The sequence below is a fragment of the Botryllus schlosseri genome, chromosome 15 (genome assembly GCF_051294905.1).
Source record: "Botryllus schlosseri isolate E-star chromosome 15, Bs_hap1, whole genome shotgun sequence".
NCBI lineage: Eukaryota > Metazoa > Chordata > Ascidiacea > Stolidobranchia > Styelidae > Botryllus > Botryllus schlosseri.
The window spans coordinates 18123078-18140507 of NC_137250.1; the positions used below are offsets into that span (position 1 = coordinate 18123078).

At 41.9% G+C, this 17430-nt stretch overlaps 1 protein-coding gene across 1 annotated transcript; it reads right to left on the minus strand.

The window, feature by feature from the left end:
* Positions 1-1071: 1071 nt before the first annotated feature.
* LOC145457059 (uncharacterized) lies at positions 1072-14666 on the minus strand. Its single transcript, XM_080335215.1, has 17 exons — positions 14437-14666; positions 14216-14377; positions 13852-14157; positions 13723-13791; positions 13398-13661; positions 13174-13315; positions 12802-12949; positions 9219-9887; positions 8205-8396; positions 7982-8086; positions 6641-6835; positions 5995-6152; positions 5754-5930; positions 4696-4828; positions 3895-4009; positions 3215-3401; positions 1072-1924 (listed from the first exon to the last, which is right to left on the minus strand). The coding sequence occupies exons 1-17, from the start codon at positions 14498-14500 to the stop codon at positions 1675-1677; spliced, it is 3336 nt and encodes a 1111-aa protein (XP_080191341.1). The 5' UTR covers positions 14501-14666; the 3' UTR covers positions 1072-1674.
* Between the last annotated feature and the right edge of the window lie 2764 nt (positions 14667-17430).

The window sequence follows — 17430 nt, forward strand, 5'->3', positions numbered from 1 at the left end:
TGGCTGTAAAAAAATGTTTAGTTACGAAAGGAAGTCAGTTAATTCTACTTCTACTTCAAGTAGTTTTAGGTTGCTTAATAAAGAATTACTTCTACTCGTACTTGAGTAGATTCTTTCGTCGGTATTTCTACTTCTACTCGAGTAGCTTTCTTGACTACTTTGACCACCTGTGGTTGTACTGTACATGTACAATGTACAATGTACATTATATGCTGATCATCGACTAAACGTCAGTAATCAACCTGCTTCCGTTGTACTGATGACGACTAGATACTAATAGGATAATTTTAATCTGCCATATTTAAACCGCTGAGCGAGGTGTGTAAGAAGGTTCATCGGCTCTCCTATGCCCCGACATGTCTCGAAGATCAGTCCGAACATACCCAAGACATGGTGTCCGAGTGGCGAGACAGTCCGAATATACCCCAGACATTATGTCCGAGATTGTATGAGCATACACCCGACATGATGTCCGAGTGGCGAGACCGTCTAAACATACAATATACACGATTTTCGAGTGGTAGCATAGTCCTAGTACGCCTCAGACACTATGTCCAAGTTGCAACATAGTCCAAACACAGCCCAAACAAGATGTCCAAGTGGTAACGCAGTCCCGACATACCCCAGACCCGATATCCTAGTGGCGACAAAGTACGAACGCACCCCAGGCGTTATGCCAACGTATAGTCATTTGCGTTATTTTGCGTCAGTGATCCGCGATAAGATAACTCACTGATGAATCCGCATCTGTGCAATAAGCCACCAGGTGGCCTTGCTCGCTGATTACTTTTCAATCTGAGTCTGCGCAATCCACCCTTTAGGTGTGTTCAAAGTGACTCGCCTAATTGAAAGCTAATATGATTGGATATTAACATCAACAATCTGGCAGTGTATGCATGGCTAGGCGAAGTCGACAGGAAAATAATTCAACAATGACGTGAGTCACAGGGAGCGAACTTTTCAAGAAGGTAATTGTGTTTTAACCGGAGCAAAATTTCTAGGAAGAGTCTTTAACCTTCCGGTCACGCACACTGTGTGGAATAGGCCTAAAACAACAATAAAGACACAGTGTAAACGACACAGTGTAATCCAATAAATAATTGACCAATCGAACCATAAGAGGTAATGAGTACAGTAAATAAATGCAGCAAACAGTGGAAAGATTTAAAAAGGGGCGCCTCTACACCAACGTTGTTGAAATGAAACCTATGTTGAAAAGAAACCTCTCAAGTATTTCAAAAAGTAGAATGACTTCGTCACTGGCCACTTGACGGACTTTGGAAACTTGTGAATTTTCGGCTTTTCCAAATTAGATTAGAATCAGAATTACCGAACTCGCGAAAACTGGGGCATTGAGTGAAGCTCAATTCCTATGAAATCAGAGATCATTCTGATAAGCATGAGAATGGGAAATGTCAGTACAGCCAGCTTGGCTCGTTTCGCACTATGCAGTTCTCTGTCGCATTTTCGGGAAAACCAGAAATTGGAATTAAAACTAGAGCATAGAAACATTTCACAAATTATATTAGAATGATACTACTGGCATTTCGCTCTAATTTAGTTAAATTACACAACTAGAACTATCTAGCTGTCCAAGTCTGCACGCGAAGGGAACCCAGCAAGAAACACAACAATCAGTAATACCCATCACAATCAAAACGCGGCCGATGCAAGTCAATACATTGTAGTCGCTCGGCAGCAGCACGTCGTCACCAGAGCCGACTTAGGCATGGCCCGTTGTCGCGATATTCCGTTACGAAGCGACTGGTCTAAATTTACGGTAATGTGAAACATGGAAGATATGCGACCCCGCGTGAGGGATTTAGATCCGTGCAGGAAACTACGCAGCAACGTCCGATCGCCGTCAAGTGTAAGCATCGATACGGAACCTGGATATTTCTCGATTTCTGGCTCCACATACTTCCTGGAAAGAGATGGTAGAATTTAAAACGTAATTGTTTTTGTTTTTCGTTTCGCTGTTAGGTTTTTCGATGTAAACTCAGAGGTGGTGGGCAGTAACAGAGTATTTCTACTTTTTCGGAGTCTGCTGAAGTAGGTTTTGCCTACTTATAGGCTACTACTTATAACTTACTCATGCGGTTATGTTTTTAGAGTAGCCTATTTACACTTCTGGTTGAACAGTCCCAACATCACTACTCTTCAATAGCTGAAACGGCTTCACCGATTGCAACAGCATTCCATCGAGGGTGAATCAGCTGATATGAATGAGCATATTTCCTTGACGTGCATGCCCAAGACACTGCCAAGATCGAGAGGCTTAGAAAACGACTGGAGGCTTGTCGGTAACATCAAGCATTGCGAGACTTAGCTAGTACCGTGTCTCGCTAGACCCAATATCGATGACTTAGTCGCTGAAAAGTGTTGTCAGATATATCGTGCGCAGCTCATAGTTCAAAATAAAAGTGATGATCATGATACTTTTTGTATTTGTATTTCTTTAGTAAAATATTATTTCTTTTGCGGAAAATATTCCTCTCGCCCATGTTAGCTTAGAGAGCACAGCGTTGTGCTGACGTAAAGATTTAAAAACGTGGTTGCTAAACGGTGTGGCCTATTTTGTCTCGATATTGTATTCTTGCCGCCCGCTCACACTATACATAACTTGAAAATTGACCTACGAGCGGTTTTGAGTAGGCGACCCCTGGTTTAGGCCAAACTATAGTTACTTATTTTTTTAATTTGGGTTTCGAAATGTAGAAAGTAGTTTTAGGATAAGATTGAATCAATTACATATATATGTCCCGCCGGTTGTGGGAAAAGGGCCGTATTGAAAACATTTCACCATTTGAAACTAACGGAACGTAAATGTATATTACCGTCAAATTAAGAGGTGGTAGGTAGTAAATACCTCTACTTTGCAGTATCCGAGTAGGATTTCGGAGTTATTATCTGATAGTCGCGAGTATCCATATCTTGCTACTTCGAAAGAAGCCATCTTGGGGTAACTGCTAAAAGTACGCGAGCCCTAAACCAATACTTTTTGAAACTACTTATTCGAGTACTTTCCATACCGTTCATTTTCTACTTCCACTTGATGCAGTTCCGATATATCCTGGAAATCGCTACTTCTACTTATAATCTAGTATAAATTCACGCCATTTGTTGGAGTCAAGTAACAACGCCAACAATACTTCGACCACCTCTGTTGGACACACGCGAAAGCTATAGCGCCCGCATTCCTAATTCAACTTACTCATAAACTTCCGCCAGCGTACAAGACTCGCCTATCACAGCGTCTTCGTCGATACCCGCGTGTCGTTTGTTGTCCAAGTCTTCCACCACTTGCAGAATATAACTGATCCGGTACGGCCACTGATCGGCCGCCACGATCCACTTCACGAGGTCTTCCGCGTCTCTGGCGTACCGGCCGAAGGTCGAGGCTACACGTGAGGAAACAGGGTGTAACAACAGGCGAGAGCTCCAGGCAGTAGACGATTGGATAATTCTAGACTAATTGCAGCGAAATGCCGGTAATCTAATTTTAATCGAAATTGTAAACTGTTTCTTAACTCTAATTCTAATCTAATTTATGACATATTTCTACGCCTTAATTTTAGATCTAATCGAATTTCTGGTGTTCCTGTAAATGCTACAGGAAGACTGTGAAACGAGCCAAGCTTGCTGTACGGACATTTGCTATTCTCATGCTCATAAGAATGAACTATAAATTAATATGAGCTGAACTTCATTCAATGTCCAAGTTTTCTAATCTAAATTGGAAAACACTATGTAGCTATAATTCTAGTCTAAGTAAAATTCGAATTCTTGTCTAATTAAGGAAAACTGTGTAGCTATATTTCGATTTCTAAGCCAATATGGAAAAGTTGAAAATTTTCTAGTTATACACGTCTGCCAGGCAGGCGTAGACTTCACCTTTTTTCTTGGGACTTAAGTCTGTGTTCAGAATCGAGGTGCGACGGGTTTGTGGCGAGTGTAGCTGATGCGTGTCGCCCTCTCGATGCCACGTCATCACTTCGGCTCTTTCTCTCTGACAGCAAACGATAATGATGGAGACTATATATCGATATGCGCACGACGCAAAGGGTTCAACATGATCGCAACTTAAATCACCGGCGTTGTACACAAGTACCCTTTCTAATTTGTAATGCGTTGAAAATATATACATCCCGTGATTGAGCGAAGGTTTTCGGCCTTACTTCTACCTGTACTTAGTATTAATACCGGCCAGGGCTCAAGATAAATGGGCCACGATCTGATTTATCAACCTCGCATTCCGTCACATGCTATCTCATTTTGTCGCTTGTCATTCTATGTTAACTTCTATTACTTTTCATTCAGCATGCATGCCTCTTATTTACTTCGCCTAGGCCCAGGTGGGTGTCTGATTTCAAAGACTACTCCAAGTCGTGTCGACAGTCGACACCTCCCTATCTTTTTTATTGTATCGAAATCCTGTGGTGTATTGATCTGATAAAATTATAATAAACTGATCTGAGTATCGTCAAAGACTAATTTTATCAACCCTACTCATACATGTTCTATATAAAATGCAGGGTAGAAACACTACGCAAAGTAAATTAGGAACACTTCAAATCATATGCAAATGTCAAGCCATTTACGGAACTATCTTTGACGGTGCTCGGAAACTTACATTTCGAAGCTCTTCAGTTCACTGCGCGTAATGTATATTCTCGGACATTTGTTACTACTCACCCGCTCCTCAATACATTCCATCAGATGAGTCGTGAGAGAGAGCACGTTGAAGATTCTTTTCATGTTCCTCGGATTACCGCACAAATGATCGTGTATGAACTTGCCAGCCTCACCGTCACCATTCAAGATCAGCCTGAAAGAAATACTCAGGCCTGCTACTCTAGTAGAAGTAGATGTACAGCGAAGTGAAGGTAGCGAAACTAGCGATTTCCAATAAATGTCGAAACTACTTCAAGTGGACGCAGTAAGTGAAACGTCTGACAAGTATTCAGCGGCTTTAAAACGTATATTTGGTCGAGGGGTGGTATGCTTTTATCATTTGATCCTGGATTGGCTGCTTTCGAACTGCACTATGTAACGTGGCGGCAGACGTAAGACGACGAATGACAGTACAAATATTTGCAAGATTCGAATACATAAAGCTATACCGCGTCCAAGGGCTATTTCACACGGTTCTGACAACTTCACTCACAAAATTCATGCTAACACCATTTTCTGGTGTTCAAAATGAAAAGCATTAAAACTAAGTAAGTTCTGCCTACAAAACTGTTGATGTAGAAGTGAAAGTACTCTAAGAATAAGTATACCTTCTCGGGTACTGTAAATAAGCAGAAGGATGTCGTTGTTGACCGCCTCCGTCTACAAGTGTTCAAGGCCTGAGTATAAACCAGTGGTTTCCAACCTTCTTCGACTCACCGGCCTCTTATCAAGCGCGACCCAAATTTTCGCCTCCCTCATATTTACGTATCCGAAAAAGACGAAACATAACCGGGAAATTTATTCACCTAACTCTGATCGCTGGTGAATTGATTAAAACAAGAAGGAAAACCGGTTTCCGCGTCTACTTTCCGTTGAGTTGACCGTTTTTTGTCAACTTTCGCGTCATATGCAGTATATAACACCTTCACCTTCATCTTTGGCCGTGTTAATTAAATATACGTCACTGGACGTTCTAAAAGTTTCGCCACCAAGGTATTTTCGCTCCTTGTTTTCGTCCACTGGAGGGCGATGTCGCCCACGTTGGGAACTGCTGGTCTAAACTATACAGGCGTCCTCACCTGCAGTGGAATAGAAACTCGGAATAGTCCCGAAACCACACCCGGCTCGTGCTTTCGTTAACGGGCTTTCGCGCGTGCGAATGTTTCTTGCCGTCTATGTGAGTTTCTCGAAGATCTGTGGACGTGGTTGGAGATTCCCATCCCGAACGTTCACTGATATCATTACTCTTTGTACGTCTAAAGGCGGTAATATCGGTGTGGGCGAGTGAAAATAATCGAAGAGTATTTACAGAGTACGAACCCTAAGCTACAGTTGTCAATTTGCACTACATTGTCTCCACCTTCGGGACGAGATGTCAAGGATTCCTGGTTACGTCTTGTTTCCTTCCTAAGCAGTTGCGTTTCGTCAGCGGAATCTATGACACCGCCGAAATACTTTTTCTTTGCTTTATTCGACACCTGTGGAAAAAAAACTCGGATTTCAGACAGGTTGGCAAACTGGGCACGGATCCACTACACTCTAAGCGGGTGATTCCCACACATTTCTAAATGATTCTGCTTGACGGACCCATTCAAGTCATCGACACCATCTGGAACGGAGGTATAGAGGCCTAATTACGAACTGGAAAGTGCCATCGGAATGACCTGCACTCAAAGCCGTGGTTAAAACCGGCTACACAAATTTAACACACTACGTCGAGAGTGTAATCGCTTAGTCGCACGTACTGCTAACCACTACTAAGGCACGAGATTCAAATTCAGAAATGAAAAATACATTCAAGATATCTCTCGCCCCATCAGAATTGACGGTCTGAACACCGTTAATTCCACATTTTCCTTGGATCGGTGAAGTCACGGAATTGTGCTACACATTTTGCCTTTCCCAACCTGCATGGCTACTTTGACGGGAAACTATACTTTCCAATATACAAATTGTAAACGCGCACCTCTGGCAAGCAAAAAGGTAGATTTATAATCTTTTTGAGGTACTCGTGTCCTGTTAGATTCGCTTCTATCAACACGTCTCCCATGTCTCGCTCGATGCACTTGACAGCCACCCTCGAATCCACCGCGATCAGACAGAGAAAGGGCGAGGAGCGATCGCTCAACAGAATATTCACCGCCTCCAACACCGATTTGACCTGGAAATAGACGGAACATGCGGGCCTGGATCAACACTAATCGCATGTTGTAAGGTAAACGAAATTCGTGTGTTTGCCAACTCCACCACTGCGTAATGTGCGGATAAGGTATACGCAGAGGTATAGCCAGTATAGAAGTACTTGTACTTTTTGGAGTAATCACTATGTACTAGCGTTGGGACCCCGGGAAATCCCGAGATTTGAAGCAATCCCGCTCCCGGGATTGAGCCCGATGCAATCCCGGGATTTGTAAACAGCATCTACCAAGGCTTACGTAGTGCCATATTTCGCATTTTGGTAATAAAGGTAATAAATCTGTGTAACAAACTCGGCTTATTGTCGTAAACAATTCACAATTATGTGATACTAAAGCGAACTATGGCCTACCAATGAACTATACAATCACTTCCGTTGTAGTCTACGGATCGTAGCAGTGTAACTGAATATCGGAGCGTTACAAATACGGTGCTGTGGAGGTGAAATACAGGCGGGGATAACAGCGAATTTCGAAGATCAGTGCGAAGAGAAAATCAGATGTGTGGCAAAAATTTTGTTTCGTAAATCTACAGAAAAAGCCAAATGCAACTTGTGTCGACACGTTTTGAAAGCTTCAGGGTCTAGCAAAGGTCCGTACACATGATAGATAGTAATTAAATCATACATGACACAATCTTAAGCGTCAAAGTAAGATTAGCCAAAATGAAGTGAGGAAGATCGATTCCTTTTATAAATCGCATGAGCCTCGCCTCGATAAACTTCTTTGCCAGTTACCAGCTGTGGACTGGCTAACATTTAATCAAATTGCTCAAAGTGAGTGAGTTCGTCGTACCTTCAAGGATGACGGCTGTGACATGCCAAGATGCCGCAAATGGGTTCGGGACTTGGTCATCGGACACAGCCAAAAAATCCGCAAGTGTGTGGAAGAAGAGCTTATAGCAATGAAACGGAATAATGCGCGTTATTCGATCACGTTGGACGTTTCAACTTTAACACTAAACAGGCTGTACAAGTATTTAATCGCTATTATCCGGTTGGCCTTCGATCGCTGGGTTCCATTCGTATCCACGGGAGCATGGTACAGCTGTGATTTTCCACACATAAATTCACAGTATACGTTGTAGGCTTACAGCTATTGGATGCGCATACCTTGTCGGAGGGACACCGGTCCAAATCGTCTATCGTCAATACAATCTTGTAATCCAGTCCGTGTGTGTACCGAACGCAATCGATAAGCTCCGACATGATCATAACCTAAGAAGTGAAGATCGTAAAATGACTGCGTTTGATACAAGACGATACCTCTTCACTGGAATTTAGGATGAAAACGACGCACCTCTCACTACAAATGATATATCAATAGATCAACTACCTCTTTTTTCACTTCGTTCATGAAACCAAGGGCGTTCTTCATGTTCCCGGCAGACCCGGCCAACGATTTCCTAATTCTGTTAGTTTGAGAATGGCACATCGCCCAGCAGAATCGCAGCACCACCACCAGGACTCCAAGCAATGCGGGCAACCACGAAAATATCTGCACCTCGACCGGTATCACTCTCGTGCTCTGATATCATGCCAAACATAATAATATCATTAGTAGATGTCATCGAAGTAGCAATCATTGGTACTCAAGTAGAAGAACAAGTAACGTCGTAAATTTTTACTCATGTACAACACAAGTAGAATTAGCGATTTCCAAGTAAGTACAACGTAAGTATTCCAGGCGCAGTTTTGCCCAAAATACTGAAGTAGAAATAAACTAAAACCACGTCAGTAATTAGTGCCAATAGGCGAAACGTATACTTGAGTACTCCAAAAATTAGACGTACTCCGTTCCTGGCCGGCTCCTTTTCTATCACGGGTGGTCCAAACGGTCATGAGTGGCTACTAAGTCGAAGCAACGCCTTAAATTGCATAAAGTAGCAATTTCCAAGACATGTCAAAAACATTTCAAGTGAAAGCAGAAAACCATAGCGACCAGAAAAGTACTCGGCTAAGTATTTTCAAGTATTAGTTTTGGTCAAGGGGTCGCATACTCTTAGCAGCTATTTGGAGGTGGATACATTCGGCATTGAAGAATATATCTTCGAGACTGACACAAAATGACTAACACCGGCCCATTTAGTCATGGCGAAGCACGGACTATTGTGTTTCACACGTTTTATATGACGTTTCACGTCAGAAAAGTGATGAAAACTTGTGCCGAGGCTACTTTCTTCCTTTCAATACACAATGTCTGAAAAGTAAGTATAGTTTTGCATAAAGAACTGTTCCAGTTAGTAGTGAAATCAGTGGAAAAACATAACCATTCGAGTATACTTATAAGCACTGCAAGTGCAGGCAAATATATTTCAGTACGTCACTGACCGCCTCTGCATTCCCATACCTTCAAAATCCCCAATCCGAGATGGTCCGCCAGTATCAGCATCGTGACAGGCAACAGCAGCGCCGACACCGCAAAGAAGAACCAGCAATACAAATACGGACACCCACAACACACAGTCTTTGGGTGCTTCCGAAAGTGAGTGAGAAAACGGCACTTCTTCTCCAACCTGCAACCGCAAGACTGTGGTGTCTCGCTATCAATCGAATCGCGATGATTGGTACTGATCTCTCGAGAAGGCATGGATCTAAATCGTCGATCTTGGCTTGAATTTAGTTCATTCATCGGTATTTCATCGGGCGATGTCGACGAATTTCCAACTAACGGCCTCTGCACTTCGCTGCTCTCATCAGCAGAGGGCAAATTGTTTAGTAGACCGTCGCCTAATTTCGGTCGTTTTCTGCGCACTTCCAAATTATCCAGCTTCAGAGCAGCCTCTGCGTACTCAGCTTCTTTGTCGGTGGAGTACCGCACGTACCACCACAGCCACTCGTAACGGAAGCACTCTGTTACGACGCCGTATTCTTGGACTACAAACAACACATATTGGTGTAGGGATTGGTCAGTCCACGGGCGATCTCGGGGAAACTTGAACCGGACGTACAGGCATCGCGGGTCTTCGGATCCGGGGCCTCCGATTTTTATGGGTCCTGATTTGGAAGGCCTCTCCACCTGAAGTGTTTCGAGGGATAGGAACACGTGATCTCTGCTACAAGCTATTGACTATACAGTCGATAGTGGTCGGTGGCTTTACTTTTATAATAATAATAATGAAGAATTCAACATGTGGCGAATTCAACATGACGAATTAACCATGTGGAACATTTTTCTAATTTATCAATAAAATATTTATAATAATATTAGTTATTATCTTATTACTTATTAACAAAATTTTGTCATAACGATTCACGTGCAGTTAAACATATTTTAGTCATTTTGTCCCTCCCCTTACCAAACTTCAGCTCAACTCAAACCTACAAGACTGTTATTCGAAATTTGTAAGGCCATTTTGTGGATCGCACACCATTCAAAATTGGTAGGCTATACTTCTTCGCGCATGAATGGTACAGTGCTGGTGGGTGGCAGTGGTGATGGCTTTTAAGTTGGGTGGATTTTATTGCACAGTGCGCATATAGACCGAGTTGGCGGATTGATAGAATCGTCAGTCTGACGGCTTGTGATGTTTCGAAATGATGAAATCTATAAAATTATTTTTAACACTGCTATCGTATCATCTGTAGGGTGCCTTGTCGTTCCAAGTTCTTTCGAAAATATATTCGCAATGATTGAAGAAACAATCGGGTTTTGGCATTGATAAGCGGTAGCAATAGATGGAGCAACGGTTCATCAATTCTTTATGACATGAACCAGCACCCGTACTTGACAGTTATCAATTCCGTGAGGTGCACCAATTACAAATCGATTATTCATATCGCCAGATGCGGGGGCAAATATGCTTTAATGGCGTAGTCACCATCAAATCACTGTCGAATCTGACATACGAAAGACACCGTCATCGATTTCCCCTTTATCGATTGACAGAGATTTCCCAGTGTTTTGACACCGCTACCACTACTTACATCGCAAGATGCATTATTTTTGAAAATATCACATATCATTTTCAGAAAATCTGACAAGTAAGCGGTCAGAGATATTCACACCGACTATACCCGTATAATCCTATAGCGTTTGGTCACAGACGGAAGCAGAGGTGAAATCAGGTCGCGCTTTTCGAGTTTGGTCCGACTGCAGTAGATATCTCGGTTGAAATCGGGCCGAATAACCACACGACTGTATACAGTCGACTCAGCTTAATTAGGACAGTTTGGCCCTGCTAACTTTTGACCGAATTGAGCAGAAAAACGGCTTTGTCCGAGTTAAGCGGGAAATCAATTGTGTTTGCTCCATGGTCACAAGTAAAGGACCACAACGTATTCAAAAGACGGTACTGTTGCGTAATAAATGAATTGCAGCTGCGCTATACTGCAGCATTGGCACAGATCGCATAAAACGCACATTAGTTATAACTTCAGATTAGTTGCATGATTTTCGATACCAAACCATTCAACAAATACTGTATTGGATTACTGTGTAACCCACGCATATAGGGTTCAAATAGCACTTTTCGGCATTCCCACCGAAGCAAATAACTGCCAAACTGTCAAGGAGGTTTCTTTATTTTTCTCGTTTACTTTTAGTTAGCAATTTCGCTATCTCTGCTAAACTTTTCTGTATGTATCTGTTCTACAAGATGCACGCAATTGTACCCAATTATAAGAAGGGTTACATTTTAAGCAAAAATATATTTAAGAACATGGCCCTTGTTTAAAACGTGTTTTATTGTTGTTGTTTTTTCAAGTTTCCTTTAGCCATGAAGTCAGGATTATTTTTGTTGTGACGTCATTATTTTTGTTGTGACGTCAAAGTGGAATGGCCTTGACAATTGAAAAGATAGGTATGTGGCCTCTTTGACGTCAAAAGGCTTCAAACCCCTGTTTACCAAAAACATCTTTGACCCGGTCTACATTGTTATGCAGCATATTAACGGTCGGCCGTCATCATCATCATTAGAACATCCATTACGTACCAATGATCTATCTATAACTACGTGCTATAACTGTTGAAACGACGACGATTTCGAGGGTTCCGTCCATACCTTATCGTATACGTCGACTTTATCGGGTGCAAATCATTGGTAAGCTCATACATGTTTCTTTCAAGTATTTACACAATTATGGCATTATTATACATCTTTAAAAAATTGTTTCATATAAAACGGCATTTTTTAAAACACTGTTCAAAACATCTTTAAACAAGGTGTTTTAAAACATCATTTGTGTTAAATGCAACCCTAATTACAGGCCACTATAAAGCCTTGTATGTGTTCATTGTCAATTGTTACCGCACGGATAGTCATTGTTTCAGTACAATCCCTCATCTTGTGTTAAAACTTAGTACTGTTTATTGTGCCATGATGACGATAGGAATTGTGAGCCTGTGTCCCAAATAAACCGAGAACTGTCCGAATTACCAGGAGATATTTACGTGCTTTTGTTCTGTTCCTGAGCACTTTGGCTAAATATAGCGGCTGCCCCAGTAAACCGTTGTCCGATTTAAGCGGAGTCGATGTATTCAAAGATATCAAATGTATATTAATTTTTGGGCTCCAATGTACACGATCCGATTCCACTTCTGTGATGAAAGAAGGGTAAAATCGTAAGGTAGAAACATGTCAGCAGTGACGTGACATCAAAGACACGTAGTTCCGTGGCATGACACGGGCAAACGCAGCCAGGCGTATCCGGCGCGAAGGGGGGTCAAAGTAGTCAGCGTTGCTACTCATGTAGCAATTTAAAGGACAAGTAGAGACAGCAAATGTCGTCTGAAAAGATCTACTAAGTAGAAGGGGGAAGGAGTCTAAAAACAGATTACCACTTCAGTAAGTATAGTAGGCCTACAAGTACGCAAACCTACTTGAGTACTCGGAGAAAGTAGAAGTATTTGATGACTGACCATCTTTCATCCAATGAATACACTCGATACGAAAATATATTTATAGGTTCGGAAATGAAAGTACAAGTCTTACATGAAGCATCCTGAATACGCGGACACATACGCTGCCGAATGTACTCTCGATAGCGTCCGACAGTTTGGTGACTATCCCGGCCCATAACGTATCACTTCCCGCATATTGCCAAGCATGATAGTTAACGAATATGTATCTCTTCGGCAACCTAAAAACAAAATCACCATCATCATGGTATGGCTATCACGGTTTGGGTGCCAATACGAGATGAGCAGCATCATGGGTAGAGACTTGCTGCTTTGAAATAGAAAGGTGGAATAAGGAAAGATCCTTGATTAGCATGTGCCTTTAAAAGGGGTAATAAACTAATTCCAGATATGCGTTTGAAACCCAATTCTGCAAAACCAAAATTCAGATGCCTGCCTTCCATACCTGTTCGGTTCATTTGAGCTAATATGGACACTTCTGATGTTATCTTGATCGCCGGGATCATACGATAAGCGGGCGCGTTCGTCGTTGAAATAAGCAACCATGTATGGGTTGTTGGCTTCAAACCACTCAGATGCGTCTGCAACTGCAAAAAGAGACAGCCTTGAACCTGACGCAAAAATACTTGCTAGTGGCAACTCCTTAATTCGCAGGCGGTATCCACTAACCCGGAACAGCTGGAAGTCTGGTGAAGGCGGCGTACAAAATCAGTTTATAATTGCCGCAAAATCGTGACCAGCATTTTGAATTTGTGTTTGTAATACAACAGCAGAATAAGCCCAAAACTGCAGCAGTCAGCAGCAGTAGCAGAAATATTAGGTACATGCGAAGATTCTGGCTTATCACGACGTGCGCTAGTTCCGTCGTAATTTTCGTGGCAGACCGAATCCGCCCAGTCGTGTTTCCCTTGAAAGCGGCGCCATCCTTATTGGCTGAAAACAAGAACACTCCTAAAGTGACTGCATGGTCATTGGTCGTTGTGAACATCCTTACATGAGAACAAATTAGGACTAGGCTGGTTACCACCCGGTGACATCCGACCTGACAAGGTCCTGATTGTGGCTGGAAAACATTACCGTCACGCATGACTGGTCACAGAAATAAACACGGCTCTCATCTCACCTTGTACTGAACCTACAGCACTTACTGATTCTTCAGACCCATCACCAGGGTTAGATGAGTAGATTAGTACCAGCAAAACAACGCAAGCGGCTGTGAACACAAGAGAAGCCACAACTGCCAAGAAATGGTTAACACAAGCACGTCGTATGTTTCTATTTCTTGTTCGATTTAGCGGCTTTTTCTCGATAACTGGGTTTCCAGTTGAGTAATCTGCTGCACAGTCAACCTCGGTGTAGTTACCCGCAGAGAGATTGCCAACACCACTAACATCGTAATTGTCTTGTTGCTCGTATTTCCGCAGTAAGCCTTGGAAACAACATAAGTCCATACCACGTTCTTGAGATATTCAAGTGTTAAGAGATACCTTGCACATGCTTGAGCAGAAATGTTTTTCCTATACCCCATGGTCCAAATAATCCGATTGATACCGGTGGGCTGCATCCATGCAGCAATTTCGCTAACGCCTGAGCATAAACGAGGTATCCCAGCTGGTCTACTCCGCTATCATTGTCATTTAGAAGTTTACCTGTAGCGACGCGTTAAGAAATGCTCAAATAGAATATTTCCTCAATGAAATCCACTCACCGACTGGTTTCACCTTTCTCTCAACGACAGTGTGATCTGCAGTCCTGCCTGACGGCATCTGCATATTTCCTCGGTTGACGCTATCACGACAGAGTAGGCATTGCGCTATTTGCGCAATGGAAATTAGATGCAATGAATCGCGTGCACCGCTGGAAAATCGAACCTCGACAAACGAACCGGTCACTCATCACAATCACTCCCGTGAAATGATGATGGCAAATCGTGTTTTGTTTAACATCTGTTTGAGATCGCCTGTTACGTCAGCAAAAGCTTATTGAAGTAGGCCTGAGTGTGAAGGCTAAGTACATCACAATGATGAACAACGTAATACCACACTTTATTGTTTTAGAATTCTGGAAAGCTAAGTCTCGGGTTTATGCTTTATATAGCCTTACACAACGAGTAGGGTACGCAGCAAATGTGATTCTGCTGGTTGCTTACGACTGTGACTCATTCTCGTCTAAAACTCGGTCAGAGACCAACAAGTTAGTTCCGGCATTCAACTCATCGACACATTGTAAATCACACTCGGACCAAAACCTTGTAACGAACTAGCAATTATTCCAGTTACAAGAAGGTCTATCCGTGTGGAGTATGCTATATCAGACCGACTTGGAATATCACGAAGGGTCCTATTTAATCATAAACTAGAGCAATGGTTCTCAACCTTTTTGCCTTCGCGGACCCCTTTTGGACCGTCACTGACCCCCAAAGTTTTAGCTTAAATTAAGCTCTATTATCGTGCAATCGTAATCTGTCCTGTGCAAATATCCACTGTATAAGAAAGTGATAAACAGTAACAAAATGACCATTCTTGAAAATAACATCATAGCCTACTATTTATGTAGAAATTGGGAATACTTTTCTTATTTCAAGGGAGAATTTTGCAGCTAAATTTCTTGAATACACGGTCGTGTCTTCAAAATCGACGCCGTCTATTTGATATATGAACGAGTGCCGCGAATCCATTTCCGCGAAGATAGGTGGTGGTGAATGTGATAATAACGCGCAACGCTTCCGACGACACCTTTGGGTATGATCGCAGCATATAGGCTATGACACCTAAATTGAGAAACATATTTTTAGTGAACATCTAACGTCCAACATGGTAATTTCCATCTAGCAGCTCATCTTGAAGTTATTCTGGGTTTTCTAAAACCCCAACAAAACATCTCTAAACATCAGTATGTTTGTATCAGTAGGCTCTGGGCAATTTGGCAATTAAAATGAGTTTTGCACAGTAGAATATTTCATCTCTGACGGCCATTCTGTTCATGTGAGTTATGAAGCAAAGCTGCCTCGTGAATTCTCTAATTACAAAAAATACAAATTCGGTTATCAATAGGGCGATTTTTTTGACATGTCAAAAAAAGTCTAAATTTTGTCAAAATTGTAGCGTTAGGTCAAAAAATGTCAAAATTGTTTACAAGGTCAAAATATTTTTGCAACCTGCATTTCGTTTGTATCGTAGATGTTTGCACTCTGGGTTAGCTTATCATTGATATTTTACAGCTTGCAGCCCAATTTATCGGCCTACCGTTGTAGGCGGCCCATTGTCTTCTCATTGTGAATCATAAACGGCCAAATGAAACAAATAGGTTCGCATGGTGTTATGCTCAACGTACCGCAATATCCTAACTGACGGAAATCTGCGTGGGCAATGGGCATTGGTTTTTGTATCAACAAGCGCATGATGAAAAATTGTGATGTAGACAAAATTGTCACGATGAAGCAATACGGTGTGTCTCCAGCCGTGTACTGTACAGTGTACAGTGTACTGCACACACAACTTCCGTGTTGCCAAGCTAACAACTGCTACTGTTGAACGTTCTTTCTTCATTCTTGGCAAGCTACTTGGTAAGTACAGACACTTTCTTCTCGAGAATGAGGGAAGTTCTACAAGAAATTTTAATTAGCTCTCCCGTAATGCGTGATGTAACCACTGCTATTCTTCATAGGTCCAGATTTAGTTAAAATAATGTTTTTTGATGTAAAAATTTGTCAGTTTTTAAGTCAAAAAGTTAACTCAGGCCCAACTACTTCGTTATGACCAGGGGAGGCCAACCTTTTCAGCCAAAGTGCCACATTCGATTGAAGAACTATTACACGGGTCACTAGCCGCGCGAGGCGCGAAAATCTTTCGGAGTTCATAGGTCAATAATATTGTCACTTGACTATATTGCGCGACTGCTGTATATCGTTGGGCTCAGTTTGCAATAACTGGTCTATTCGGCGCTTGGACAATGGATATATCGATATCGAAAGCTTCGACCAACATGCGTCAATCATTTTGTGCCTAGGTTTCATAGTCGACGGTCTTTCTGCGAGCGCAAACGCAAGGTCGCATATGTTGAACGACACATTGTCTCGTAATCGCGAATATAGTTAGACTCAATCTGATACATTAGGCGTTCTTTCATTTTCACAGAGGGGTAAGAATATTAAAAGCAAGAAATCAAGTGACAACATGTTGCGAGAAGCGTGTAGAAAATTTTTGCTTTTGCTAAATATATCGCAAATTATTTTGCTTTATTGTAGTGTACAAAGATCTATGAAAATGTGACTGGCTCATGGATCTGACCATGCGTCGGAACTGATATTTTAGACATCACATCTCGAGTGTTGTGGTCAGACTAATCAAATTTTTGGTTGGCCTTGCGAGTTCACAATCTGTGCAGTCCATTTTTGATAATATTACTAATTTCGGAAATTACCTCGCGGGCCAGTCAAAACCATGGGTTGGCCGGCCCTGGTTATGACAGACAGTTCCAACCAGAATTGAAGATAAGTAGTAAAATTCTAATATTTTGTGGGAAAACACCTAATTTAAATACGTAAGGTCAAAATTTAGTCAAAATTAAGTTTTTTAATGTCAAGAAAAGTGTATTATTATTTTTTAGGTCAAATTATTTCGTTTTTTATGTCAAAAAAATCGCCCCAGTTATCAACCATTCTGCAAATTTGAACGTTTCACGGACATCCTGAAAATGATTC

Coding starts and splice junctions, on each gene's coding strand:
- LOC145457059 (XM_080335215.1), bottom strand. CDS start 14,500: ATGCAGATGCCGTCAGGCAGGACTGCAGATCACACTGTCGTTGAGAGA. Junction 4,829..5,753: donor GAGTTTCTATTCCACTGCAG/GTGAGGACGCCT, acceptor TATTTCTTTCAG/GCTGATCTTGAATGGTGACG. Junction 4,010..4,695: donor TGGAATGTATTGAGGAGCGG/GTGAGTAGTAAC, acceptor GTTTGCTGTCAG/AGAGAAAGAGCCGAAGTGAT.